Source organism: Agelaius phoeniceus, assembly GCF_051311805.1.
Source record: "Agelaius phoeniceus isolate bAgePho1 chromosome W unlocalized genomic scaffold, bAgePho1.hap1 SUPER_W_unloc_1, whole genome shotgun sequence".
Classification (NCBI taxonomy): Eukaryota; Metazoa; Chordata; class Aves; order Passeriformes; family Icteridae; genus Agelaius; species Agelaius phoeniceus.
In genome coordinates this window covers 9,367,951-9,395,243 of record NW_027509866.1, presented here as the reverse complement: position 1 = coordinate 9,395,243, position 27,293 = coordinate 9,367,951, and the positions used below count along the sequence as shown (strand labels likewise).

The window sequence follows — 27,293 nt, the reverse complement described above, 5'->3', positions numbered from 1 at the left end:
CAGCCCCTGAAGCCCTGGAGTTGTGTGCTTTCCTTCCTGTGGGAAAGAACTGTCTTTCTCCTCCAGGGGTTCATGGCTGAAATTGGGATTCCTCTTCCAAATTTGATTATATCCAAGGATTATTCCCATATGAAACCTGCCAGGACAGACAGCTCTGGCTGGCCTTGGCCTCTGGGGGGCCACCTCTCATCTGCCTTTAAAACTCTGGGGGCTGGTGCTTTTCTTCCCATGGAAAAAACCCATCTTTTATGTCCAGGAATCCATGGCCAAAATTGAGAATCTGCCTCCAAAATTCCTTATATCCAAGGATAGCTCCCAGACAAAAACTGCCAGGACTATCCAGGTTCCCTTGGCTTCTTGAGGGCCAGCTCTCATCTCCCTTTGAAACACTGGGGCTCCGTACTTTCCTACCTGTGGAGAAGAACTGTCCTTCTCGTCCAGATGCCCGTAGACAAAAGTGGGGTTTGGCCTCCCAAATTCTGTCTCTCCAAGGATTCTTCCCTGACAACAAGTCTGGCTGGCCTTGGCCCCCTTGGAGCTGCCTCTAATAAGCCTTTGGAACACTGGAACTCCACCCTTTCCTTTGTGTGGAGAACTGTCATTCCAGTCCAGGAACCCGTGGCTGAAATGGAATTCCACCCCCAAAACTCCCCATATATCCAAAGGCTGCTTTCAGACAAAAGCTGCAAGGACAGACAGGTCTGGTTTGCCTTGGCCTCTGGTGACTGCTTCTCATCTGCCTTCAAACCCTGGGGTTCTGTGGTTTCCTTCCTATAGAAAAGAACTGTCCCTCTTGTCCAGGCACTCTTGGCCTCAGGCACTTGACCACTATTCAGGGATGTTGGGAAGGATGAAAGTTTGACAAGAAAGTCTCACAGATATGTATGCTTGGCAGAAAGATTTTTGAATGTAGAATCTGAAGAAGGAATAGAAATGAAAGCAAGTTTTGATATAAAAGAAAAGAATTGCTGGAGTGGTCTTACTGGATAGCTAAGAAGGCAAAGTATATGTTAATTAGAAAGGGTTTTTATGACTTAGAGCAAAGGATAAACCCACCTCAAACAAGAAGATGTTTTTACCAAGCAGAAAGATAGCACAGGCAAACAAGTCAGCAAATGCTGCAGGTAGAAAAAAGGTCTCAGAATTTTCCACTGCAAGAAAACTGGAAAACATCTTCTAGCTTAAACTGTAATGTACTAACTTTTTGTGACTGGAGAATAGTAACATGAATATGGTAATTATAGTAGTTACAATTGGCTATAGATAAAAGTATAGGTATAGATTGGTTCTACTGTATCAAGATGCTCAGCAAAGAAAAGTATATAATGCATTTGTAACCTAAACTAAGGGTCTCCAGGCCTGCAGCTGGAGCTGACAGCTGTGGGCACAGCTCTGTCACCCACAACCCTGGACTGCTGTAACACCTTGCAAACAATAAACTGCATTTTGAAGAGCCACCTGGAGTGCCACATCCCTCATTTCGGCTCTCACAAACTGATGTTTCCCAGATCTACCAGTGCCCAGATCCAGAAATTTCCTGGTGCTGGTGCAGCCCAAGTGCAGCAATTTGCAGGCAAAAAAAGCCAAAATCTGGCAATTTTCCATTGCTGGCTCTGTCGCTGCCCAGACCTGGAGTTGCCCAGCACTGCCATTGCCCAGATGCAGAAATTTCCCAGTGCTGGCAAAGCCCAAGTGCAGCAATTTGCTGGCACAGAAATCCAAAACCCGGCAAATACCTGGGTCTGGCACCACCCAGATCTGGTGTTTTCCAGCACTGCCAGTGTCCAGACCTGGCAATTTCCTGGTGCTGGCACAGCCTAATTCCAGCAATTTGCTGGCAAAGAAAGCCAAAATCAAGCAAATACCTGGTACCTAAAGCAACACAATCTCGTGTTTGCTGACACCGCCAGTGCCCAGATCCAGAATTTTTCAGATGCCTGCACAGCATAATTCCAGCAATTTGCTGGCACAGAAGGTTAACATTTAGCAATTTCCCGGTGCTGGCACATTCCCCACCCAGATCTGGTTTGCGCTGGCACTGCCAGTGCCCATATCTGGCAATTTCCTGGTGCCAGCACCTCCCAAATGCAGCAATTTTCTGGCAAAGAAAGCCAAATCCCAGCAGCTTCCTGGTGCTGACACTGGCATCACCCAGATCTGGTGTGTTGGGGGGCCTCAGCTTAAGACTGTGGGAAAACCCTCTTTAGTTGGGGTCAGCAGGAGCTCCCAGCCATAATCCTCTTGTTCAGTTATGCAGATTGTTACTAGAAAATTCTGAGTTGTCTTTGCTATCATTGGTTCCTTTTTACTGCAAAAAGTGTAATATTCTTAATTGTTCCTTCCTCTTGGGTCCTTCTCTCAGATCCCACCTTTAACCCCTTGTCCTAGATTGCTAAGCAATGTGTATTCCATTTACCATCTGTTAGGGCTATGGCAGTTCTATTCTGGGAATTGGGCAGTTTTCTTATCTCTTCCCCCAACCAATCCTCCCTCCGGGGAGACACCTGATGTTAATGGCCTTTGAATGTCACTGCATGACTGATAAAATTACAGCATCCCACTGCGAGATGCTCCGCCCAGAGGGAGGAGCCAAGCATTCCCAACTGGATATAATCTGAGATCTTGGGACACTAGAGCATTTCCACTGGATTCCCAGAGGAACAGCTGCCTCTTAAACTGGATCTTCAAAGGAAGACTACACCCTTTTCTACAGGATCACTGCTCCAACAGAACCACACCTGCTGCTCCAGGAGGGCTGCAGCCACAATTCCAACTGGACTGCTACCAACACCCTGACCAACAGGGTGTCATGTTGTATTCTGACTCTGTCAGTGTTGTTTTGATTTACTGCATTGTTTATTTTTTTTCTTCCCTAATAAAAGAACTGTTATTCCTGCTCCCATATCTTTGCCTGAGAGCCCCCCCTTCATTTCAAATTTATAACAATTTGGAGGGAGGGGGTTTACAGTTTCCAGTTCAGGGCAGGCTCCTGCCTTCCTTAGCAGACACCTGTCTTTCCAAACCAAGACACCCTCCCCATAAATAAATGGATAAATATCCCTGCTAGACCCTGGACCCAGGCTTTTTTCTGCTTTGCTCTCTCTACTGTGCACGCCGTCCTGTTTGTTGTGTTTGCCTTCATTAAAGTTCTGTTTCCAGAGCACCAGATGAAAGCAGTCTCTGTCTGTAAAGTGGCCAGAGCTGGTTCTCAGGGAAACCACTGGTCAATGGTCCGGACGAGGGCCAGAAGGTTTCACTGGTGTTTGCTGGCACCGCCAGTGCCCACATCTGGAAATTTCCCTATTCTGACACAGCCCAAGTGCAGCAGCAATTTACTGGCACAGAAATCCAAAACCCTGCAACTTTCTGCTGCTGGGTCTGGCACAACCCACATCTTGTGTTTGCTGTGCCAGTGCCCAGATTTGGAAATTTCCCGGTGCCAGCAGAGCCCAAATCCAGCAGATTTCTGTCGCTGGCAATGATACCACGCAGATCTGGTGTTTGCTGGCAGTGCCAGTGCCCAGATCTGAAAACTTCCTGGTGCTGGCAGAGCCCAAGTCCAGTGATTTGCTGGCACAGAAAGCCAAAATTTGGACATTTACCAGGTTCTGGCTCCAGCACCATCCAGATCTGGTGTTTGCTGGGACCACCAGTGCCCAAGTTTGGAAATTTCCTGATGCCTTCACAGCCCAGGTCCAGCAATTTGGTTTTAGCTAGCTTAGGCAGAGAAGTTCCTTGGACTGTGACTTTCCTTTTTCTTGGAACTGTTTAAACCTGCTCTGGACTGAAAACCCAGAAAAATACCTGCAGCTCACACCTATGGCCCACCGAGCTCTGGGACGCTGCATTCCAGCACCAGAGGGACTTAGAAGAGACCGAGTGAGCCAACTACAACCCACAGAAAGGACTTTCTGAATTTGCCATCTCTTCAGCACTGTCAGAGGTTTTATTTAATATTATGCATTTTTCATGCTTGTGAATACTTTACTTGTTAAATAAACTGGGGTTTTTTCACTTTTCTCAAGGGAAGTCTTTTCCTGAACTAGTAGGGGGAGGGGCTGCTTGAACTTGCTTTCTAGACGGATCCCTTCTGGAGGTTTCCTCCCAAAATTTGCCCTAAGCCAGCACAAACAGTCATCATGAAAATTTCACCAGTGGCATAATTTCCTGCTGGCAAATCTTGGGACAGAAGCTTGACCTTGTTCTCCATGAGACATTCTTGAGAAGAGAGACAGGAGAAGATTCCTGGAAAACTGGAACAGCTTTCCAGAAGGGAAATGAAAATGAAAGAAACAATCCAAGATGTTTTCCTCTATTTATTTCTATGCTCCCCTTTTCCATGTTGCACTACATCTCCATCCCAGGAATTCCAGATGCACTTCACCTCTAAGATCGGTGACTTAGTGATTTTTAGACACTCAAAAATAACCATGAGCCTCACAGAGTTTTCCTTCCCCTGGTTTTACTGGAAGGCAACACTGGAGATGTAAGTGCAGTGCTGGGGTCAGGTAGGAATCCTACAGCAAGGGAAGGTGGCCCGACAGTGTTTGACCCTCAGCCAGGCCAATGCAGAGCAGCAAGCGAGGGGATTGCTGTGCCAGTGTGCAGGAGTCAGGGCTCTGCATCTGGGCTCACCACTGCAAAGTTCCCGTGTTTGGACAGACTCAGGGGCTGTGCCCGGGGCGCGTGGGGCTCGAACGTGGGGCTCATGGGGCGAGCGGGGAACGGACACGGGGACGAACGGCCCCGGTGCTTCAGTTGCAGCGGCGGCAGCGGCGGCAGCAGCAGCGGCGGCAGCAGCAGCGACAGCAGCAGCAGCGACAGCAGAAAAACAGATATTTTAGAGCATTCTTTCTTTCTTTCTCTTTATCTTTTTGTTTCTCTTTCTCTCCCGTTCCCGCGGTCGGTCACCCTTCTCTCGGGGTCCCTTGCCCGGCGTCCCTCTCCTCTCCCCGCCTCCCTCTCCTCTGCCGGGCCGGGCCATGCCCCCGGCCCGCCCCCGGCCCCGGGCGGGGCTGCCCCGTGCCCGGCCCCGGCCGTCCCGCCGCGCTCTCGCCTCCGCCCGGCTCTGGCCCTACTGGCGGTGGCGCTGCTGGGCGGGCGTCAGTGCCTGGTGCGGGGGCGGCATCGCCGCCCTTCGGCTCCGCCTGGCCCGAGCCCGGCCCCGGCCCCGGCCCCGACGTGAAGTCCCGTCCCGATCCGGGCCCCGGCCCCGGCCCCGGCTCCTCCCGGGGCCAGCGGAGGACACAGGCGGGGCGGCCGCTCCCGCCGCCTCCGCTGCGGCTTCACCAGCCCGAGCTCTGCCGCTCGACAGCGCGGACGCCGGCCCCGAGCCTCCCGTGCCGCGTTCCAAAGAGCGAACGCCTGGGCATGGCCGGCCCGGGGCGGCTGAGGAGCGCTCGGGGCCCGTTGCTGGACCCGGGCCGAGCTCTGACAGCCGCGTCCCGCCCGCAGGGAAGGCGCAGGAGGCCCTGCAGGAGCGGTACCGCCTGGGTTCGCTGCTGGGGCGCGGAGGCTTCGGCAGCGTCTGCTCGGGGACGCGGCTCTCGGACGGCGCCCTGGTGAGCGGCGGGGCCGGCGGCGGGCGGAGGGGGAGGAGGAGGAGGAGGAGGAGGAGAAGGCGGACATGGAGGAGAAGGTCGGGGCTGGGCAGGACGGGCGCCGAGCTCACCCGCTGCTCTCCCTCGCTCGCAGGTGGCCATCAAACGTGTGCCGCGGGATCGCATCCGGCAGTGGGGCGAGCTGGTGAGTGAGCGGGGCCAGCGGCGGCAGCCGGGCCGGGCCGGGCGGCGAGGAGCCGGGGCCCGGCAGGGTGGGAGCCGCCGGAGCCCTGCGGGGAGAGCGGGCGTGGGCTGAGCGGGGCGTGCAGAGCATCCCGGGCTGGCTGAGGGCTCCCAGAGCCCCGGCACGGCCTCAGCCCCACTGACGGCACCGCGCTCCTCCCGCAGCCCGACGGCAGCAGCGCGCCGCTGGAGATCGTGCTGCTGGCCAAGGTGTCCCGTGGCTGTGCCGCTGTCATTCAGCTCCTGGAGTGGCTCGAGCTCCCCGACAGCTTCCTGCTGGTGCTGGAGCGTCCGGAGCGGTGCCAGGAGCTCTCGGGTTTCCTGGCGGAGCGGGGGTTCCTGCCGGAGGAGGAGGCGCGGGCGCTGTTCCGCCAGGTGCTGGAGGCCGTGCGGCACTGCACCGCCTGCGGGGTCCTGCACAGGGACATCAAGCCCGAGAACATCCTGCTCGACCTGGCCAGCGGGCAGCTGAAACTCATCGACTTTGGCTGTGGCGCCTTCCTCCAAGACACAGCCTACACCCAGTTTGCAGGTGAGCCCTCCAGGGGATGCTCCTGGGCATCTCATGGCCCAGCCTGGGTGCAGCACCAGGGCTTCCCCCTATTGCAGCCGGGATGGGATTGATGCTGGAGCCGAGTTGATTTGGGTGGGGTGTGAGGGGGGCCAGCTGCCAGCCCTGCCGACAGCCTTCAGCACCCACTGTGGCCTGGGCTGGGGCTGGAGCTGGGGCAGCCAGCCCGACACAAACCCCCATGGGGGTAGCAGAGAGCGGGGTCTGACCCCGTGCCCCGGATGGTTTGGTGTGCAGGCGAGGAAGGACTTGGACTGCTCTGCTCCCCTTGTTTGCCTTGGCTTATTAACATTTTTGGGGGCCATGCAGGTGGGGAGGAGAGTGGGTTTTCTCCACCACTGGGTGGGTTTCTCCTTTGTGTGTCATGGTTGGGCCTTCCCAGGGTTTCTGCTGCCCTCTTCCAGCACCAGTGGCTTCTTTTCCAGCCCCGAGTTTGTACACAAGTCCCAGGTGCTGGTGAGAGGGCAGCGCTCACCCGTGTGGCTCTGGGGCAGCCCCCACATGGCCAGGGATGCTGGGGCCGGGCTCTGGGAGCAGCAGCATCCCCCTGCTGAGCTGTGTCTGTGTTCCACAGGAACCCTGTCCTACAGCCCACCAGAGTGGATCCAGCACCAACGCTACCACGGCGAGGCAGCGACGATCTGGTCCCTGGGCCTCCTGCTGTGCCACCTGGTCATGGGCAAGCACCCGTTCAGGAGGGGCCAGGAGATCATCCAGGGGCGGATCTTGTTCCCACGATGGCTCTCTCAAGGTGGATCCTCATCTCTGGGCACGGGGGGAATCCCAGTGCTGGGAGACAGCAGCGGGCTCGTGGGCATCCCGCTCTGGCAGCTGCTGAGGAGGTGGCACAGGTCCTGCTCTCCTGCTCTCCTCCAAACAGAGCATCCATGGGGAAGTTTAGGCCCAGCTCTGGGCACACCCAGCATGGCCTGGGCACAGGAACAGGGGGGCAACTTCTCCAGCTGACTGGTGATTTCTGGTTTCTCTCCCCAGAGTGCCAGGATATCATTAAGAGGTCTTTGTCCATGCAACCCTCGGACAGGCCATCCTTAGAAGAGCTTTTCTGCCATCCTTGGGTGCAGGGTGCTCCTCTGCCCTAGAAGATGGGAGAGATCCACGTGCACAGTTGGATCCAGGGGCCTGGCAGGTACCAGCTCCACACATCTCTTGGCACTCAGTGGCAAAGCAAACCAGGCTGGTTTTGTGCTGCCTGTAGCTCTGAGCAGGGCTCAGCAGAAGGGAACACGCAGCTCTTGGGCTGGAGCTGAGCTGGAGACCTGGTGTGGCAAGCACTGGTGGCCACCATCCCCCCTGGTTTGGTTTGTCTGGTTCATGGATGGCTGGGGCCCTGGGCAGAGCCCTGACAGCCTGGTCTGGCCCCAGGGAAGGAGAAGGAGCCCCTGGAGAAGCTGTACCAGGTGGGGCTGCTGCTGGAGACACCAAGGACAAGCTCAAGGGTGACAATCTCTTCCTCGGCCTGGCCAGCTGAGGATGATGGACTTGGATTCTGGCACCTTCTTCAAAGCCAGGCTCCAGGCCCAATTTGCAGGTGAGTCCACAGGCAGGGGGATGCTCCCAGATCTGGGCCTGGCACGGCCTGGCCGGGCACCAAGGGTTCCCCTTTAGCTGGGGCAGATGCAATGAATTCTTCAGTCGCTGCCCAGCTGCTTTTTGGCTCTGGGCAGCTGCTGAGGGCTGGATGTGCCGTGGCTGGCTGCAGGCTGGCCACATGTCCTGCCCTCCTGCTCTGCTGCCAAAGGCAGCAGGGATGGGCAGCTCTGGGCACAGCTCTGGGCACAGCCAGCATGGCCTGGGCACCGCAGGCCTTGGCACAAGGGCACAGGAGCCCTCAGCTGACGGGCGGTTTCTGCTTTCTCTCCTTGCAGCCGGGCTCTGCGGCTGCTGAGGCTGCTCTGGGCTCTGCCAGGGCTCTGCTGGGCTCAGCCCTGGGCCCAGCTGGGCTGGCTCTGCCCTAACATTGCTCTGACAGCTCTGCATCAGACGAGCCCATTGCGAGCACAGCGCCTGAGCTTTCTGCTTGTGCAGCTGAGTGAGACTCTGCTGCAGGCCCAGAGATTGCAGCTGGGGACACACATCCAATTGGCAAGGACCCAAACTCTCCACAGTCCCAGCTGAACGCCTGGATCTGCACAGGGTGTTTGTCTGTCCCATTCTTCCTTCTTGATTGGCTGGAATTGTGCAGTTGCACTTTCTTCCTCCTCTAGCAGTGCCATGAGTGGGCCAAAGCTGGCGAGTGGGCCGTGCTCCTGAGGCAGTGCAGTCTGGAGCTGGTGGATGGAGACTTGCCCTTCTGCACTGCCAAACCAGAGCAAAAAGCCCTAAGTGGGACTTTGTGTCTTTAAGAAACCCCTGACAGTTTCAAAGGGAATGTGCAGCTCATTTCCAGGCTGAGAAGGAAGGGCATCTTCTAAAGGATTTGGGGTTTGACAGAGTTTCCATTCCCAGTCCTGCTTGGAGGTGGCAGGGCACAAAGCGATTTCCTCTTGCTTCAACCCCAATTTCAAATGGCAATGTTGGAAACAAAGCCCAAAATCTTTTAAAAGGCTGCTGAGGTCAGTAAGATGGATCCATGGCATCAGCACATTTACAATGTAAATAACTGAGTTCTCTTTATAAAAAGATCATTTACCTTCTTAATGCAAAGAATGTAACTTTGCATTTATGTTTTGTTTTTTTCACTAACATTATGTTATGTTTTTTCACTAACACTTGGATTTTATTCTTATCTTTTAACAATTTACCTATTTTTTTCCCTTTTTCGTTTTTTTTCCTTTAAATAGAAAACATGTCCTATCAAAGGAATGTCCTTTGCTCCGGGTTCCTGTGTGGAGCAGCTGCCTTCCTGCTGGCTGAGCTGCTCAGGCAGAGCCCGGCAGCTCCTGGCCCTGCAGGGCTGAGGCTTTTCCCCGTTGCTGGGCACAGACTGATGGAGCAGCACTGCTGAACACGGGCACACAGAGGGACCAGCAGCAGCTGCCTTTGCCCACCTGAGGCTCCAGGGCCCAACCTCTGAGCAGCCAGGGCTGGAAGAGACTGGCAGCATCTGATCCCTGACTCATGGCCAGGGCTGCACCAATGACCCCACAGCGGCAGCAGCAGCAGCAGATGGAGCTGACTTTCAGCACAGCCCCTGCCCCTGTTCCCTCCCGTGTGCAGCGGTGTCACAGCAGCCTGAGGCACCTGGGAGCCCCCAGTGCCAGCAGGGACTTGAGATGGCAGCCCTGGGCTCCTGGAGGCTGTGCAAGGAACGGAGCTGGGCACTCCCTGTCCATGGGGAGCTTGCAGCTGGAAAAGGCTGCTGTGCCCAGGCAGCTCCAAGGGCACAGAAAGGAGGCTCTGGAGCACTGGATCTGTGCCAGTGCCACAGTCCTGGGCAGCAGCCAGCCAGCCCTGGGGGAACAGAGGGCACAGCACGAGGGACAGAAGCAGGCAAGGGCAGAGACTGGAGAGAGCCAGAGCCAGGAGCAGGAACAGCTGCTCCATTGCACTCTTGGAGAAAGCTCTTGGCTGGTTCAGAGCGCTGAAAGGCGTGAAGGGCAGAGAGGAGGCCACAGCAAACAATGCTCCTGTTTGCACAGCCTCCCCTCTCCGTGTCCCAGAAGGAATTGCATGGACTGTGCTCTTCTCTCCGAGTCGTCTCGTTCAGCATGAGCAGCTCAGCACCAGGAGCTGAAGGAGCTGAAGCCTCAGGCCACAGGAGCTGGGCAAGAGGAGACTTTCTGAGCAAATGAATGCTGCTAACATGGACCCAGCTGAATGCAGTGGATAGAATCATGGAATCACAGAATCCTTTCTGTTGGAAAAGCCCTCTGAGCTCACCCAGTGCAGCCGCTCAGCCAGCAGTGCCAAGCCCAGCACTAAACCACGTCCCTGAAGTGCCAAGGCCTGGACACCAGCCCTGAGTGAGGCCTGAACAGCAGGCCCTGAGCCCAAGGTGGCCTCTGGATGAACCTTCCAACCAAAGGTTATCTTTGTATCTGCTCCCTGATGAAATGTGCATGGTCATTAGCACTGTGATAGATGTAGCCACTCCTTAGTGAAACATGTATTGACCTTTGTGTATTTAGAAGCCAGACCAGGCCATGAAATCTGACATCTGGCCTTGTTTGGGGCTGAATGGTCAAAGTCACCTCCCTTGGTTCCTCCTGGGGCCCTGGCCAGGCTTTGGGAGGAACCCAAGAGGAGGATGAAAGCAGATGTTGCCACACTAGCAGTGCTGTCAGTTTGTTCATTCAGCACTGTCAGAGCTGGGCCCTCTCCCAGCGGGGTTGGAGCCTCACCTGTGGCTGGAGGCACCTGCAGGAATTGCCAGTGCCCAGGAGTGGCTCTGCAGCCCTTGGCTGTGACAGCTTCCCCAGCTGCTGTGTGGGTCTGGGCGATGGTAAAGGCTGAGGGTAACTGGGGCTGGATCTTTCTCAATCACTGCAGGCAATCTTTGGTGGGGATGGTTGGGTGCATTGCTGAGCTGCTCCTGTTGTGATTCTTTGCTGCTTTGAGCTGCAGGAAATGACACTGATTCCTCCAGTTGGAGTCTGTGTCTTTGGTGCTGACCCTGCCCACTGGTAAAACAAAACAGGCACAGTCTGGCCAGATCCCAACAAAATGTCACTTGTTCAGTGTAACTGTGAGGAATCAGTGCCATCAGAAATTCCCAGATGGGAAGCCCTTCCCTGGAGTTCCCTGGCTCTGGAGTGGGCTGAGGTCAGAGCGCTGTGGGAGCAGTGGGGCAGTCGGGTAAAAGAGGCTGCACCCCTGGATGGCTTCAAATGCATCCAAAAATTGCACATGGAAAAGGAAAAGAACTTGTGGGTTTGGGAAGACGAGGGTGAACTTTGTTAATGACACTCTGGAAACAGCACCAACAGAAGGAAAAATCGTTGTTGTCACTCCCACATGGAGTGACAGAAGGTTTCAATCTTGAGCTCAGGTTCATTTGTGCTAGTGATATAATGATAGTAGTAATAATAATAATAATAAATTAATTGTAATAGTTAAATATAACACAATAATTTATATTTGTATCTATGTAATTAAAAATTGATAATGTGAAATAATGCTGACAATACTAATATGTCAGCTTTAGCTGCTCACTGTGACACTAAATACTCTACAGAAAAGGACTGCCCAAGACCCAAATGTCAGTGGTAAACTTTGTGAATTCTATACAAGGCATAAAGGAGGAAGGGATGAAATTGGCTATTTCTATAGGATTTGCTGATACTGTGATGCAGAGTGCTTTTTCTATTACTGTGAGAAATGCAGTGATTAAGACTGCTGGGTTTTTCGTATCCCAGACAAACCACAAGCTGCAGGATTGGTTGAATGGGTGAAGGGGTTGTTAAAAGAGCAGCTGAAAAAATGAGGAGATGGGAACCTGTCCCCATGGAGAACCCATCTCCCAGATGTGCTCCATGCCCTTAACAATGGCCCATAGGGAAATGGAAACCCCTGGCTGTGCATGGCTGCACCCAATTTACATTAATGAACTAAATCAATTATTAGAAGAAGTAAGAAGTGATGCTGTTAAAATATCCAATAGCACATCCTGCGAGCTCCAACAAACACAAATGGGGCTCTGCAGAACTGCACGGCCTTGGATTATCTGCTTGCTGGCCAGGGAGGATCCTGGGCTATTCCAGGACAGGAATGTTGCAGGAATGTCTATCAGTGCTGGGTTTGAGGTCCAACAATCAGGAATCACCTCGATAGAAAGATCAGGAGAAGAGAGGCATAAAGAAGAAAATTCCTCATAGTGGGATTGGCTCCCAAATTGGAGGCTGCTGTGAAATGCATTCGTGGCAGTCACTGCAATCATTGTGAGCACTGCAGTGCATTGTGAGCACTTGGTGTGTTATGATTCCATGTTGGAGTTATTGTGACACCTTATGCTGGAAATGGAGTACTGAGACTTGTCTAAAAAGAGACACAGTCTCAAGAAAAATGGGGGCATTTGATAAATAACAGAGAATAGCAACTAATTAGGCAGGTTTTAAAAGGAATGCAAATTGTAGCTCTGAGTAATGAATTTGAACAGCACATAATTGAAGAACAAGAGATGATGACTTTGTGCCTAATACCTAAATCTAAACTGTGTTATCCAAAGAATTGTTCTGAAGGTTGCACTTCATCTGTAGGTCAAAGCACTGATTGAAGCACTGAGGCCTCACCAGGCCTGAACAACAGGCCCTGAGGAAAAGCTGAGCTCCGATGAACCTTCCAACCAAAGGTTTATTTGTATCTGCTCATTAATGAATCATTATTAGCAATATAAGCTCTGTACATGTTCATTGGTGAAATATGGATTTACTTTTTTTGTATTTGGAAACTAGAAAAGGCCTCATCTGACTTTGGGGCTGAATGGTCAAAGTCACTTCCCTTGGTTCCTCCTTGGGCCCTGGCCAGGCTTTGGGAGGGAGCCAAGAGGAGGATGAAACCAGATGTTGCCACACTAGCAGTGCTGTCAGTTTGTCCATTCAGCACTGTCAGAGCTGGGCCCTCTCCCAGCGGGGTTGGAGCCTCAGCTGTGGCTGGAGGCACCTGCAGGAATTGCCAGTGCCCAGGAGTGGCTCTGCAGCCCTTGGCTGTGACAGCTTCCCCAGCTGCTGTGTGGGTCTGGGCGATGGTAAAGGCTGAGGGTAACTGGGGCTGGATCTTTCTCAATCACTGCAGGCAATCTTTGGTGGGGATGGTTGGGTGCATTGCTGAGCTTCTGCTTTTGTAATTATTTTCTAATGATTTTGTGTTTTGCTGAGCTTCTCCTGTTGTAATGTTTTGCAGATTTACATTATATAAATTACACAATTCCTTCAGTTGGTGTCTGTGTCTTTGATGCTGACCCTGCCCACTGACAAAACTGACCCTGTGGGCTCCATAGAACCAAGGGGGCCCTTGTGACACTGCAGGGCCTCCTGTAACCAGGGTACTGTGGTGACCCTATGGGGCCCAATGGAACCATGGGGCCATTGTGACACTGTGGGGCTCATGAAACCACAGATACCATTCTGACTCTGTGGGGACTCATGGGGACAAGGCTCCACTGTTTTCCCCTCCCTGCCCCTGCCCCAGCCCAGCAGAGCAGCAGAGTCAGGTCAGGGCCTGCAGCAGGAACTGGAGGCCCTGGAGGTCAGGGACAGCCACTCTGTGTCTGGGATGCTCAGCAGATGCTCAGCTCGGGCAGCTCCTGCAGCCCCAGGGCCAGCCCCGCTGCCCAGCCCAGCAGCAGAGTTGGCCCCGGGGCTCCTCAGGCAGCTCCTGCTGGCCCAGGGACAGGGCAGCCTCTTGCCAGGGCTCCTCTGCACCCCCACGGGCTCCTGCCCTGCTCCTGGCCCATGCCAGCTGCCCCCAGAGCCTTTCCCAGGGGAACACGTCTGTGCTGGCCCGAGCAGCCATTGCTGCAGCCCTGCCCTGCTGCCCAGAGCCCCGAGCTGGGGCTGCTGCTCTGCAGAGCACGGGGGCTGTGCTGCCCGGGGCCCTGGGCTGCCTCTGCTGGGCTCTGCTGCTCAGCCTGGGACACAGAGGCAGCTGAGGGTGCTCCTGCCCTGACCCCCTCCCACACGGGCTCTGCGGGGCCATGGAGGGGCTCAGAGGTGCCTGCCTTGTTCCAGGGCTGCCAGAGGGGCTCGGGGCTGCCCTGGATCCTCCTGGGGGAGATCCCTGAGGGGCAGAGGAGTCAGTGCCCAGACTCCTTTCCCTGTGCCTGCTGTGTCCCTGGGCTGCAGAGCTCTCCTGGCTCACAGCAGACATTCAGGCCTTGATCTCAGGGTGACCCCACCCTGGCCAGGCCTGTGCCCAGTGAGCTCCACTCCCTGCTGGTCCCTGGCACACTCTGTCCCTGCAGGTCCCCTGTGCTCTCCTGCAGCTCCCAAGGCCCTCCAGACAAACATTCCCCTGCCATCAGCCCTGGCACAAGCTGCAGAGCCCCAGGAAAGTTCAGCACAGACCATTCAGCATCTGATGGACACTGGCCACCAACAAGCAAAACCTGACCCAGACCTGAGTCCCCTGAAGGCCCCAGTGAGACCCTGATCTCATCCCACTGAGCCCTGGGAGAGCAAGGAACACAAGGAGCCTCCTGAGAGTCCTGAGAGTGACTCTGGAGGGGAGCAAAGCCTCCCTGCCCTGCCCTCAGGAGATGCCCTTTGCTGATGGAGCTGCTGTGCTGGAGCCCAGCTGTGTCCCAGCAGTGCCCATGGCCTGTCCCTGCCTGAGGTCACAGCAGGGACATGCAGCAGAACAGGGACCAAGCTGCCAGAGCACTCTGGCCTTGCACCCACAGCAGGGCTGGGGAGGGGAGTGTGGAGCTGGGGGGAGCAGATGTGCAAAGAGGCAGGGCCATTGTCCCTGGCCGTGCTGCTGTGCTGGGAGCCCCTTCCCTCAGCCTCTGCTCACAGGCACAGCCCCTGCAGAGCCAGAGAAGGGCTCAAGAAGAGTCCTGGACACACAGGTCAGGGCAAGCACTGGTTTTTATTTAAATGCGCAGGGAACAGACCTCTTGTAAGTCTTTGTGGTTCAAAAGAAAGGTAGGTATTCATGTAGAAATGCTAAGAGTAATACTGCAGTATTTTGTAAAAAACACAACAACAGCAGAAAAAAGTTACCAAATAAAAATGGACAAATAGGGGGAAAAAATGCTGAGATTGTAAAGAGTTACATTCTGAAGGCTCTGCAGCAGAAAATGGTTCTGAAATGCTTCTGAAAATACAGTCCGATCAATTTTCTCAGGGCTTCCTTGAGCTCCTGGTTCCTCAGGCTGTAGATGAGGGGGTTCAGGGCTGGAGGCACCACTGAGTACAGAACTGACAGAGCCAGATCCAGGGATGGGGAGGACATGGAGGGGGGCTTCAGGTAGCCAAAGGCTGAAGTGCTGACGAACAGGGAGACCACAGCCAGGTGAGGGAGGCAGGTGGAAAAGGCTTTGTGCCGTCCCTGCTCAGAGGGGATCCTCAGCACAGCCCTAAAGATTTGCACATAGGAGAAAACAATGAACACAAAACAGCCAAAAGCTAAACCAACACTAGCAGCAAGAAGCCCAAGTTCCCTGAAGTAGGATTTGGCACAGGAGAGCTTGAGGATCTGTGGGATTTCACAGAAGAACTGGCCCAGGGCATTGCCATGGCACAGGGGCAGAGAAAATGTATTGGCTGTGTGCAGCAGTGAATAGAGAAAGGCACTGGCCCAGGCAGCTGCTGCCATGTGGGCACAAGCTCTGCTGCCCAGGAGGGTCCCGTAGTGCAGGGGTTTGCAGATGGACACGTAGCGGTCATAGCACATGATGGTCAGGAGGGCAAGCTCTGTTGAAAAGAAAAAGACAAATAGAAAGAGCTGTGCAGCACATCCAGAGTAGGAGATGTTCCTGGTGTCCCAGAGGGAATTGTGCATGGCTTTGGGGACAGTGGTGCAGATGGAGCCCAGGTCAGCGAGGGCCAGGTTGAGCAGGAAGAAGAACATGGGCGTGTGCAGGTGGTGGCCGCAGGCTACGGCGCTGATGATGAGGCCGTTGCCCAGGAGGGCAGCCAGGGAGATGCCCAGCAAGAGGCAGAAGTGCAGGAGCTGCAGCTGCCGCGTGTCTGCCAATGCCAGCAGGAGGAAGTGCCTGATGGAGCTGCTGTTGGACATTTTCTGTGACTGGGCATTTCAACCTGCAGAAGGTGGAAAGACAGGGCAATGGAAGGGAGATTTCTCTCAGAATTATCAAAGCCCTTTCTCATAGAGTCTTTCCTGTCACTGAACAGCTTCCCCTGTCCATGTCTCAGAAATCTTCCTTCAGCTCTGTTGCTGGAGCCCTGATTGCTGCTGGCCAGTGTTGTGTCAGGAGCTGGACCTTGATCTGCAGGACACCTGGGAGTCAGCCCTGACCCCCAGTCAGTGCAGGGGAACAGTGAGGGCAGGGGCCAGTACTGGTGTTGGGACTTGGATAAAAATGTTCAGCTAAGGCAGAGGAGCTGCATGGGGGAAGGGATGGGGATGACAGGAGGCAGAATGAGAGATTCTGCTGCACTGTGGAAGAACAGAGAGTCCAGTGAGGCAGGAGGGTTGCCTGAGGCTTAGTGCAGACTGAGGGGAGCTGCTCTGTCCCTCTCTCCTGTTCCAGCTGCCCTGGACTGGCACCTTTCTGAAATCCACTCCCGTGTTACCCTGGACAGCCAGGAGACACTGCAGAGAGCAGAGGGATCCCTGGCACACAAAGTGGCTCCTGCCTTTCCCAGAGTCAGGAGAGTGGGCTCATTGCCAGAGTCCCAGGCTGCCCTGCCCAGAGCTCCCCGGGCACAGGGAGCTGGGACACCCCATTGCTCTGCTCAGCCTGCACAGGAGGAGCCCAAGGCCTGGGCCTGGCCCTGCAGCTGGAACTGCCATTCCAGAGAGCCCCTCAGCAATGCCAGCAGCAACTGGGCCAGGCAAGGGGAGAGAGAGAGCCGGGCCTGAGGAAAAGCCTCTCCCTGCCCAGCCCTGCTCAGCCCCTGCCAGGCAGCAGCAGGGCAGGACAGTGGCCCCCAGGCCCTGGTCAGCAGGGAATGGGCACATGGCCGGAGAGTGTGGCCATGTGGCCAAGATGAAGTGGCCCCTTCATCTCTGGGGCTGCTCTGCCGGCCCAGGAGGGGCTGAGGGCCCCGAGCCCCCGGGCTGGGGGCTGTGCTGGCTGCGAGGGGACACAAGAACTGTGCTGCTCAGGGCAGTGTCTGCCCTGCAGGGCAGGCCCGGCAGGTGCCACATCTGCCCTGCAGCAGGGCTGCCCTCAGCACTGCCTCCCTGCCTCCCTGCCCACAGCTCTGCTGCTGGAGCTGTCCCAGCCCGAGCTGCCCCTGTGGCCCCGGGCTCCTTCCCTGCCAGAGCTGCCAGAGCCCAGCCCAGCCCCTGGGCCAGCCCTGCCCTGCAGCTGCTCGGCCCTGCAGGGATTAAAGAGCAGCTTCCCCCAGACTGGGCACCATGGAAAGGTGATGCTGCATGGATCTGGAGGCTGGGCAGGTGCAGGCACTTGCTGAGGTGCCCAGGAATCCTCAGTGTGATGGTTTAAGAGCCTCAGCCCCTGCTCTGCCCTGCACAGCTGAGTTTCCATTACCACCCAGCTGAGCCAGGGAAAAGTGGGGGCACAGATTCAGGAAAGCAGAGACCCAAGCAGGAAATTCCTGCCCTGAATGAGCTCATGAAAAATCCCCTAAGAAGGGGTGCCCTGCTCTGCAGCACATCCTCCTCCTCCTCCTCCTCTGCCACAGAGAAACTGGGAGAGTCCTCCTGACACATCCCCCAGGCTGTGGGGTGTGCTGGCTTCAGGAGATCCCTCCAGGAGCACAGGGGACATTGCCCTGCACCCACACACTCACCATGCAGAGGGCTGTGAAGACCTTTCCCCAAGTGGAGTCTCAGCTCAATGTCTTCCCCATTCTGATTGCCTTCAGCCTGTCTTTGCCTGGCTCCTGTGCCCTCAGTGCCTGCAGGCAGAGCCCTCAGCCCTGCTGGGCTGGGAGAGGAGCTGGCCCTGGGAAGAGCTGTTCCTTTAAAGCTCAGCAGCACAGACACAGCACAAGGACTTTAATGAGCCTCTCAAGGATTTGGTGTTGTTTACATCAGACTCAGTCCCTGAGAGAGTCTTCAAAAAACTTCTCAGGAACTCAAAATTAAATTGAAACTCTGAAGTTTCTTGAAGTTTTAATGGGTCCCACTGAGGAAGACGACTGGGAAAGTGTCCCCAAGTTCCAGGTAGAGCAGAACACTGGAGGCAGTGATGACAGCTGGGGACAAACAAGGAAAAGGTGTCTCTGGTGCTGAACAAACCTGGATGTGGTTCAGGAATGCAAATGGCCAAGGCCTGAGCCCCAGCCCCCGGCCAGGCAGATCCTGTCCCTCCCTCCTTGCTCAGGGCTCTTCCCAGGATGGGCACTGGCATGTGGGGATGGGCAATGCCAAGGGCAGGAGCATGGGGCGGCCCCTGCCAGGCTGCTGAGCAGGGACAAGGAGGCAATGAGGCCCCAGGCCTGCAAGGGTCACTTGTCCCCTCGTGGCCTCAGGCCCAGGGCCAGCAGCCATGGCCAAAGTGCTGCCCAAGTTGGCTCTGTCAGGGCTGTCTTGCAGCTGCTGCCCATCCCTGTGCCCTGTGCAGCCCAGGCTGTCCTACGGTGTCCCTGCCCTGCGCCTCTGTCCCTGCAGGCTGTGGGCATCCCCCGGCTGCCTCACCTGGCTGGCCCCTTCCTTTGCTGACAGCTCTGCCTCCTGCTTCCTCCTGCCTGCCCACACAAAGCCTTGGGCTGATACCAAAAGGTTTAATTCAATTTTCACTGTGCCTGTGAACTTTTAGTACAGGAACAAGGCATTCAGGGGCTGCTTTCTCACCAAGGATGCTTGGAAGTCAAGAAGAAGACATTTGGCTCAAGATTGCAGTGACAGAAAATCGTAGGACTGAATCTGGGAACTTGAGGTGGGTTTTATGGGTAAATTGTAATATGCATGTAGTGATGCTGGTAGAATTACATGTCCACATAAGGTTACGAGTTATCCCTCACTAGACCTCAGACCCGAATAAATGATATCCTCTTAAATAAGAAATTAGTGTTAAGGAGCCTTATTCTGATATTTTGGATATTTGGTGGTGGTGGGGCCTCACAGAACAAGGAGTCAGCTGTGACACTGAGCAAAGTCAGGGCACTAAGGGTCCTTTGTGAGTCTGCAGAACTCCGTGGAACCAAAATCCGTTTTGGTACATCGTGGCCACATTGAACCAATGGTCTATTGTGATATTGCAGCTCCAAGGAGACCATTGTGACCCTGAGAAACCTCTTGGAACCAAGGGGCCATTGTGACACAACAGGGCCTCTTGGAACCATGGAGGCCATTTTTACACTTTGAGGCCTTGTGGAACCAAAGGTCTTTTGTGGCACTTCAGAGCCTTGTGGAGCCAAGGGGACCACAGAGACACTGTGGGGCTCAGTGAAACCAATAGTGTGTTGTGACACTGCAAGGCCTTGTGGAATCATGGAGACCATTGTGACGCCAAAGGCCTCACTAAACCAAGGGGCCATTGTGACACTACAAAGTCTCATGGAAGCAAGGAACCATTGTGACACTATGGAGTGTTGGCAGGCCAAGGGGCAGTTGTGGCACTGTGTGGCACTCTGTGGCACCAAGGAGTCCATTGTGACACTACAGGGCCCCATAGAACTAAGGATGCATGGAACACATGGAAACAAAGTGCTGGAACACATGGAAACAAAGGTCCATTGTGACACTGTGGGGCCTCATGGAATCCTGGAGGCCATGATGACACTTTGAGGCCTTGTTGAATCAAGGGGCTCTGCAGGGCCTCATGGAACCAAGGAGACACTTCTGACACTGTGAGTCCTCATGGAACCAAGGGTCCATTGTGACACTGTGGTACCAAGGAGACTGTTGTTGGCTGTTGTTGGCAGTACAAAAGGTCATGGAACCAAAACTCCATTGTGACATTGTGGGGCCTCATTTAACCATGGAGACCATTATGACACTTCAGGACCCACTGGAACCAAGGGGCCACTGTGACACCACAGGGTCTCGTAGAACTGAAGCAGCCACTGTGACACTGCAAGGTCTCATGGAAGCAAGGGACCATTGTGACACATCCAGGCCTGGTGGAACCAAGGGGCCATTGTGACCCTGAGGAACCCAATAGAACCAAGGGGCCATTCTGAGACTCTGCATCCTCATGGAACCAATGGGCCATTGTGGCATTCTCAGTCCCATGGAAACAAGGAAACCATTTTGACACTGCAAGGCCTCATGGAAGCAAGGGGCCATTGTGCCACTATGAAGCCAAGGAGACCATTGTTATATCACTGGGCCTCATGGAAACAAAGATCTGTTGTGATCCTACAGAGCCTCATGGAACCAAGGGGCCATTGTGATGATGCTGCAGGGCCCCAAGGATCCAAGAACATGAAACAGGTCTGGCTGGCTGGGCCTCCTGGGGGCTGCCCGACTGGTCCAGATGACCTTGGCATATTGAGGGTTGCTTCTCATCAGCTCCTGAAACCCTGGAGTTGTGTGCTTTCCTTCCTGTGGGAAAGAACTGTCCTTCTCCTCCAGGGTTTCATGGCTGAAATTGGGATTCCTCCTCCAAATCTGATTATATCCAAGGATTATTCCCATATGTCACCTGGAGGGACAGACAGCTCTGGCTGGCCTTGGCCACTTGGGGGCCACCTCTCATCTGCCTTCAAAACACCAGGGGCCTGTGCTTTTCTTCTCATGGGAAAAAACATCTTTCAAGTCCAGGCATCCATGGCCAAAACTGAGAATTCACCTCCAGAATTCCTTAAATCCAAGGACAGCTCCAGACAAAAGTTTCCAGGACTGTCCAGGTTCCCTTGGCTTGCTAAGGGCCAGCTCACATCTCCCTTTGAAGCACTGGGGTTCTGCACTTTCCTTCCTATGGAAAAGAACTGTGCTTCTTGTCCAGAGCCCAATAGACAAAAGTGGGGTTTGGCCTCCCAAATTCTGTGTCTCCAAGGATTCTTCCCTAACAATAGATCTGGCTGCCTTGGCCTCCTTGGGGCTGCCTCTAATCAGCCTTTGGAACACTGGGGCTCTCTCCTTTCCTTCCTATGGAGAACTGTCATTCCAATCCAGGAACCCGTGGCTGAAGTGGAATTCCACCCCCGAAACTCCCCAAATATCCAAGGGCTGCTTTCAGACAAAAGCTGCAAGGACAGACGGGTCTGGCTGCCTTGGCCTCTGGTGACTGCTTCTCATCTGCCTTCAAACCCTGGGGTTCTTTTCCTTCTTATAGAAAAGAACTGTGCCTCTTGTCCAGGTGCTCTTGGCCTCAAGCGCTTGACCACTGTGTAGGGACACAGGAGCTCTGTGCTCAGTGGGGTGGAGACTGAGGACATGAGAGGAGAGCCCTGGGAGGGAAGGGTGGTTTCAGAGATGGTGGAGCCAGAGAAAGAAAGAATTAATTCCAAAGGCACCTGGGAAGGTCCAGACTGGACACCAGGAGAAAGGAATTTCCCTGCCAGGGCAGGGCTGTGGTGCAGCACGTCCCCCAGGAGGAGCCTGAAGCAGCCCAAGGCTTTGTGTGGGCAGGCAGGAGGAAGCAGGAGGCAGAGCTGTCAGCAAAGGAAGGGGCCAGCCAGGTGAGGCAGCCGGGAGATGCCCACAGCCTGCAGGGACAGAGGCGCAGGACAGGGACACCGTAGGACAGCCTGGGCTGCACAGGGCACAGGGATGGGCAGCAGCTGCAAGACAGCCCTGACAGAGCCAACTTGGGCAGCACTTTGGCCATGGCTGCTGGCCCTGGGCCTGAGGCCACGAGGGGACAAGTGACCCTTGCAGGCCTGGGGCCTCATTGCCTCCTTGTCCCTGCTCAGCAGCCTGGCAGGGGCCGCCCCATGCTCCTGCCCTTGGCATTGCCCATCCCCACATGCCAGTGCCCATCCTGGGAAGAGCCCTGAGCAAGGAGGGAGGGACAGGATCTGCCTGGCCAGGGGCTGGGGCTCAGGCCTTGGCCATTTGCATTCCTGAACCACATCCAGGTTTGTTCAGCACCAGAGACACCTTTTCCTTGTTTGTCCCCAGCTGTCATCACTGCCTCCAGAGTTCTGCTCTGACTGGAACCTGGGGACACTTTCTCAGTCCTGTCCCTCAGAAGGATCTATTTTATGTATGAGAAACTTCAGCATTTCAACCTTAATTTGAGTTCTTGAGAAGTTCTTTGAGCACACTCTGAGGGACTGAGTCTGATGTAAACAACACCAAATCCCTGAGAGGCTCATTAAAGTCCTTGTGCTGTGTCTGTGCTGCTGAGCTGGGCCGGGCTCCTGGCCCAGAGGCAGCTCCTGGCAAGGGCAGCAGAGCTGCAGAGAGACAGCTCTGGCCAGGAGCAGCTCCTGTGCACAGCCCAGCAGGGCTGGGGCACTGCCAGGGCCCCTCAGGGACACCAGCAGGGCACAGACAGAGCTCCCAGGGGCTCAGCACTGGCAGGGGCTGTGGCATGTCCCAGAGGGGGCTGTGTCACAGCAGCTCCTCTGGGGCTGTGTCATGGAGGCACAGAGCAGCTGTGATGTCAGCAAGGGGCTGTGTGACAGCACAGAGTGGGCTGTGTGAGGTCACAGATTGAGGTATGACATCACAGAGTTTTTTTTGCAAGGTCATTGAGCAGCTACAACATCATAGAGGGGATTCTGTGACATTACAGAGCAGGCTGTGACATCATGGCATGGCTGTATGACATCATAGAGGGGGCTGTGAGGTCAAAATGTGTGCTGTGACATTACAGAGTGTCAGTATAAAATCTCAGAGAGGGTTTTGTGGCATCACTGAGGGGGTTGTGACATCACACAGCTGTCTGTGACATCATAGTGTGAGGCCATAGAGCAGATCTTGCCATCATAGAGTGTGGCTCAGTGACATCAGAGAGTGGGTTGTGACATCACTGGGTGGCTGTGTAACATCATAGAGCAGGAAAAAACAGATTTAATTTTAAGGGACAGCAGCACAAAGTTCCTTGGCAAGAGTCACTCTGCTCCTGGCAGGACAATTCAGGCACACCAAGGAAACAAAGCAACAACAAAACCAAACAGAATCCAGGCAATCAAGCCAGAAATGAGCCGAGAACTGTCCCTGTGTGTGTGTGTGACACAAAGACAGTGAGGGCAAGGATGAAAGGAATACGGCCTGAAAGCTTAATGTAGCTCAAATTTAAGGGGACAATTTTGCCAAAAAAAGCTCAGTAGCTAACAGTATTTAACCTAGCCTACAACCTATGAGTTTTCATTTAACAGAGGATTAACATTTAACAGTGTTTAACTCAGTTTATACCTTAAATTAAACATAACAACTTCGCAAAAGAACAACTCTTAGCAGCATTTAACTTCACATAGTGAGACAGAGTAAAAATTCCCCAGAGTAGAAATCCATTTTGATTTAGGTGAAATAAACATCTCTAAGTATATGTGGCCTGACTGCAAGGCCTAGGCTCAAGGGAAACTGCATCAATGAAGGACAGAGATAAGGGGGGGGGGGGGAACGACATGACAGAAGGTGATAAAGAGAGACAGAAAAACTGCTGTAAAAGCAGGTCAGCCTGACCTAGGAATTCTTTCTGATAAAGAAGAACTGGTGGCAAATGTCATGCGAAATTTGTAAAAATGAATATGTATGAACCTGTTGTAAAACTGTATGCATATGTATTTGAGAGGGGGATAAAAAGCGACCTGAAGTTCCCAGAGGTACACATGCCTTTTACAGAGAGTAATCTCCGCATGTGTCCAGCGTCCAGCGCTGTAATAATAAACATACCAACTTTACAACTTTCACAAAGTTGTGGAGTTTTTTTGTCTCTCTCTCCGCAAAACAACAGACCTTGTGAATTAACCTTACCTACAGGCAATGGTTCATCCTGGCCGCACTTGGCACCAACAGCTTTCTTTGGCAGTGTGAGAACAGGGATGTTGTGCCACGGAGGGAACAAAACCAGTTCCCAGGGCTGCTCCTCCAGAAAGCAGGAGCTGGTTGGGCAGCAGCAGTGCCTGGAGCAGACAGTGTTTGTGATGAGCTGCAGAGGAGCTGAGCCCAGGGGCTGTTGGCCAAGGCCGAGCCCCAAGGAGCATTTCTCAGCTGGCAGGGCGGTCTGAGAAGGGGAGGGGGGAATGCAGCAGCACAGGACCCATGGGACCAAGGGACCATTGTAACACTGTGGGGCCCTGTGAGACCAAGGGACCATTGTGACACTGTGGGGCCTCATGGAATCTTGGAGAGCACTGTGACATTGCTGGGCCTCATAGAACCAAGGGGACCATACTGACGCTGTGTGGCTCCATGAAATGCAGGGATCATTGAGACACTGAGAGGCTCCATCAAACCAAGGGTCCATTGTGACACTGCGGGGACTCCTCGAACCATGGAGACCATTGTGACAATTTGTGGTATCATGGAACCAAGGGTCCATTGTGACACTGCGAGACCCCCATCGAGATAAGGTCATAAGTGTGATATTGCAAGGCCTCGTGGAACCATGGAGACACCATTAAGACACTTCACAAACCCATGGAACCAAGGAGACCATTGTGAAACTGAGGGGACTCATGGAATCATGGAGACCATTGTGACACTATGAGGCCCCATGGAACAGGCAAAGCATTGTGACACTGTGGGGCCTCATGGAACCAGTGAGACCATTGTGACCCTGGGGGTCCCCACAGATCCAAGAGGACCATTGTGATGCTGTGGGGCCTCGTGAAACCAAGAGGCCTTTGTGACATTGCAGGGCTGCATGGAACCAAAGGTCCATTGTGACATTGTGGGGTCTTGTGTCATCAGTGGTCCATTGTGACACTGTGGAGCCCAAGGAGACCATTGTGACACTGCAAACCTCCAGGGTCCAAAGGTCCATTGTGACATTGCAGGGTCATGGAAAAGAGGAGTCCCGTGACATTGTTGGGGCTGGGGAACACCGGAGACCATTGTGACACTGCAAGGCCTCATGGAATCATTGGGACCATTGTGACACTGCGGGGCCATCTGGAACCTAGGGGCCACTGTGAAACTGTGAGACCCCCATGGAACCAAAGGTCCATTGTGACACTGCTGGACCCCATGGAAGCAAAGAATCATTAGGATGCTGAGGGGCCCCATGGAACCAAAGGGACCATGGTGATATTGCAGGGCCTCATAAAACCAAGGGAACACGGAACAGGTCTGGCTGGTTTGGCCTCCCATGGACTGCCTGACTGGTCCAACTGACCTTGGCATGTTGAGGGTCTCTTCTCATCTGCTGCTGAAACACTGGGGCTCTGTGCTTTCCTTCCGATGGAAAAGAACTATCCTTTTCCTCCAAGAACCCATGGCCAGAATTGGGAGTTCCACCTCCAAATTTCCTTATATCCAGTGATTGTTCCCATAGGACTATTGCCAGGACAAGTCTGGCTGGCAGTTGTTTCACAAGGGTCACCTCCCATCTGTCCCTTAAACCCTGGGGAAGGCTGCGTCCTTTCCTTCCTATGGAAAAGAACTGTCCTGCTTCTCCAGAAACCCATGGCCAAGACTGGGTTCCACCTTCCCTAAATCCACCAACTGCTCCCAGACAAAATCTGCCATTCCGGACAAGTCTGGCTGGACTTGGCCTAGTGAGGCTCTCACCTGCCTTCCAAACACTGGAGCTCTGGGCTTTCCTTCCTATAGGAAAGAACTATTCTCCTCCAGGCACCAATAAGTAGAATTTGGATTGCACCTCCAACATTCCCTGTTGTGACAGACTGGAGGAGATTGTCGGCTCCAAATATTTCATGTGTGGGGGAGGAAGGGGCAGGTCCAGCCTTGCCCTGCCCTGGAAGCCCAGCCCTGCCCTGCCCTGGAACCCCAATCCCCCCAGAGCCTCTATCCCAGCCCAGCAGTGGCTGCCAGTCCCTGGCACAGCACAGGCAATGCTCCACAGCCACCTCTGCAGCCCCCAGCCCAGCTCCTGAGGGACCAAATGAGCCCAAGCCCCACCCGGGGGAAGGGCCCAGGGAGACCAAGGGGTATTGAAGGCTGACCACAAGGTGAGCACACATCTTGACCCTGCATCCTCTTGGAATTTCCATCTGAACAGTGCTGGAATCCAGGAGCTGGTAGCTGTGTGTGTGCTCCTCTAAATCTTTTTTGTCTTTCTCTCTTTCTGTGTATTCTTCTTCTGTTTCTGTGCTCCTGCAAATTTTGATTAACATTAAATTGAACAGGCTTGGAGTTTGTGAAGTTGAATGGGCCAAGTCAATGCTTTGAGAAATGTTTTTTGTTGGTTGAATGTTTGTCATAGTTTGATATGAGAAGAATTTTAAAACATAATATGAAACTTTTTGTGTCACTGACAATCTGTTAAACCACTGAGATACTGAACATGCCTTTGTGAAATACAAATGTTAAAGATGAAAAAACCCAGGAACCTCCTCTTTCTTTCCAGTCAACAAAGAAGCAGCGGCCCTGGCCCCGGCCCCATCTGAACCAAACCAAACCAAACCAAACCAAACCAAACCAAACCAAACCAAACCAAACCAAGCAACCCTGCCATGGGCTGAGCCCCTTCCCCCCTCCCCAGGCCACGACCCCCCACCCCCATCGTCCCCATTCTGACCAAACCAAACCCCAACAACTCCCAAACAGGAAAACAAAAGAGGCTACAAAACCCCAACCAGAACAAAGCCAGCCACAGCTATTAAAATCTCACTATCAAGTCCCCTTCCCCCCAACACAACTAAAACCAAAACCCCTACAACCTACAACCCATACAAAATAACCCTACAACTAAAATTAAACACAAAAAAACCCCCAAAATCAACCATAAAACCAATCCTAACACAACCCAACCACAACTTCCACCACAAGTTACTGGCAGGCCAGGTGTTAATCCTTTCAATACTTCAGTCCTGCCTGAAGTAAAAGAAAAACAAAATACAAGCATATAAAAAACCAACATAAAAGCATCAAAGCCAGTAAAGGAGAAATTAAATCCAAATACAAAAGAAAAAATACCTTAATCTTAAAACTAAAATCCTCTTATAAACTATAAAGAAAAAACTCTTTTTTGTTATAACACAATAAACAATTAAAAAAATTAATTAATATCAAATAAAAACCTGCATACTAAAATAAACAAATGGTAAAGTAACTGTAATTCCTCAAAATTTTAAACAGAAAAAAAAGGTAATTCAATACGCCCAAGAGGAGATCTCTATTCCCAAAGATAAAAATAAATTTAGACGTAAATAATAAAAACCTTTACCTTTAAAGAACTCATCTTTAAAACAATACCCCATAAGTCAACATGGCCCATCTACAAGCAGTAAAAAGCTTGTAGCAATAAAACAATTTCACAAGAACAAAGTTCCCCAGACAATTGTTATCCATGACAAAATTAAGAAACACAAAAAAAACCAAGTTTTTCCTCTTGTAAAAAAAATCTCCATAACCTTAAAAACAAA

General features: G+C 53.5%; 2 protein-coding genes across 2 annotated transcripts in view; one reads left to right on the top strand and one right to left on the bottom strand.

The window, feature by feature from the left end:
* LOC143692499 (uncharacterized) overlaps positions 1 to 27,293 on the bottom strand; it is a 168,912-nt gene that overhangs the window by 78,430 nt on the left and 63,189 nt on the right. The window lies entirely within an intron of this gene.
* LOC143692417 (serine/threonine-protein kinase pim-1-like) lies at positions 442 to 7,454 on the top strand. Its single transcript, XM_077172652.1, has 6 exons — positions 442 to 457; positions 5,455 to 5,561; positions 5,695 to 5,745; positions 5,949 to 6,315; positions 6,929 to 7,105; positions 7,348 to 7,454. Exons 1-6 carry the CDS (start codon positions 442 to 444, stop codon positions 7,452 to 7,454), a joined length of 825 nt encoding a protein of 274 aa, XP_077028767.1.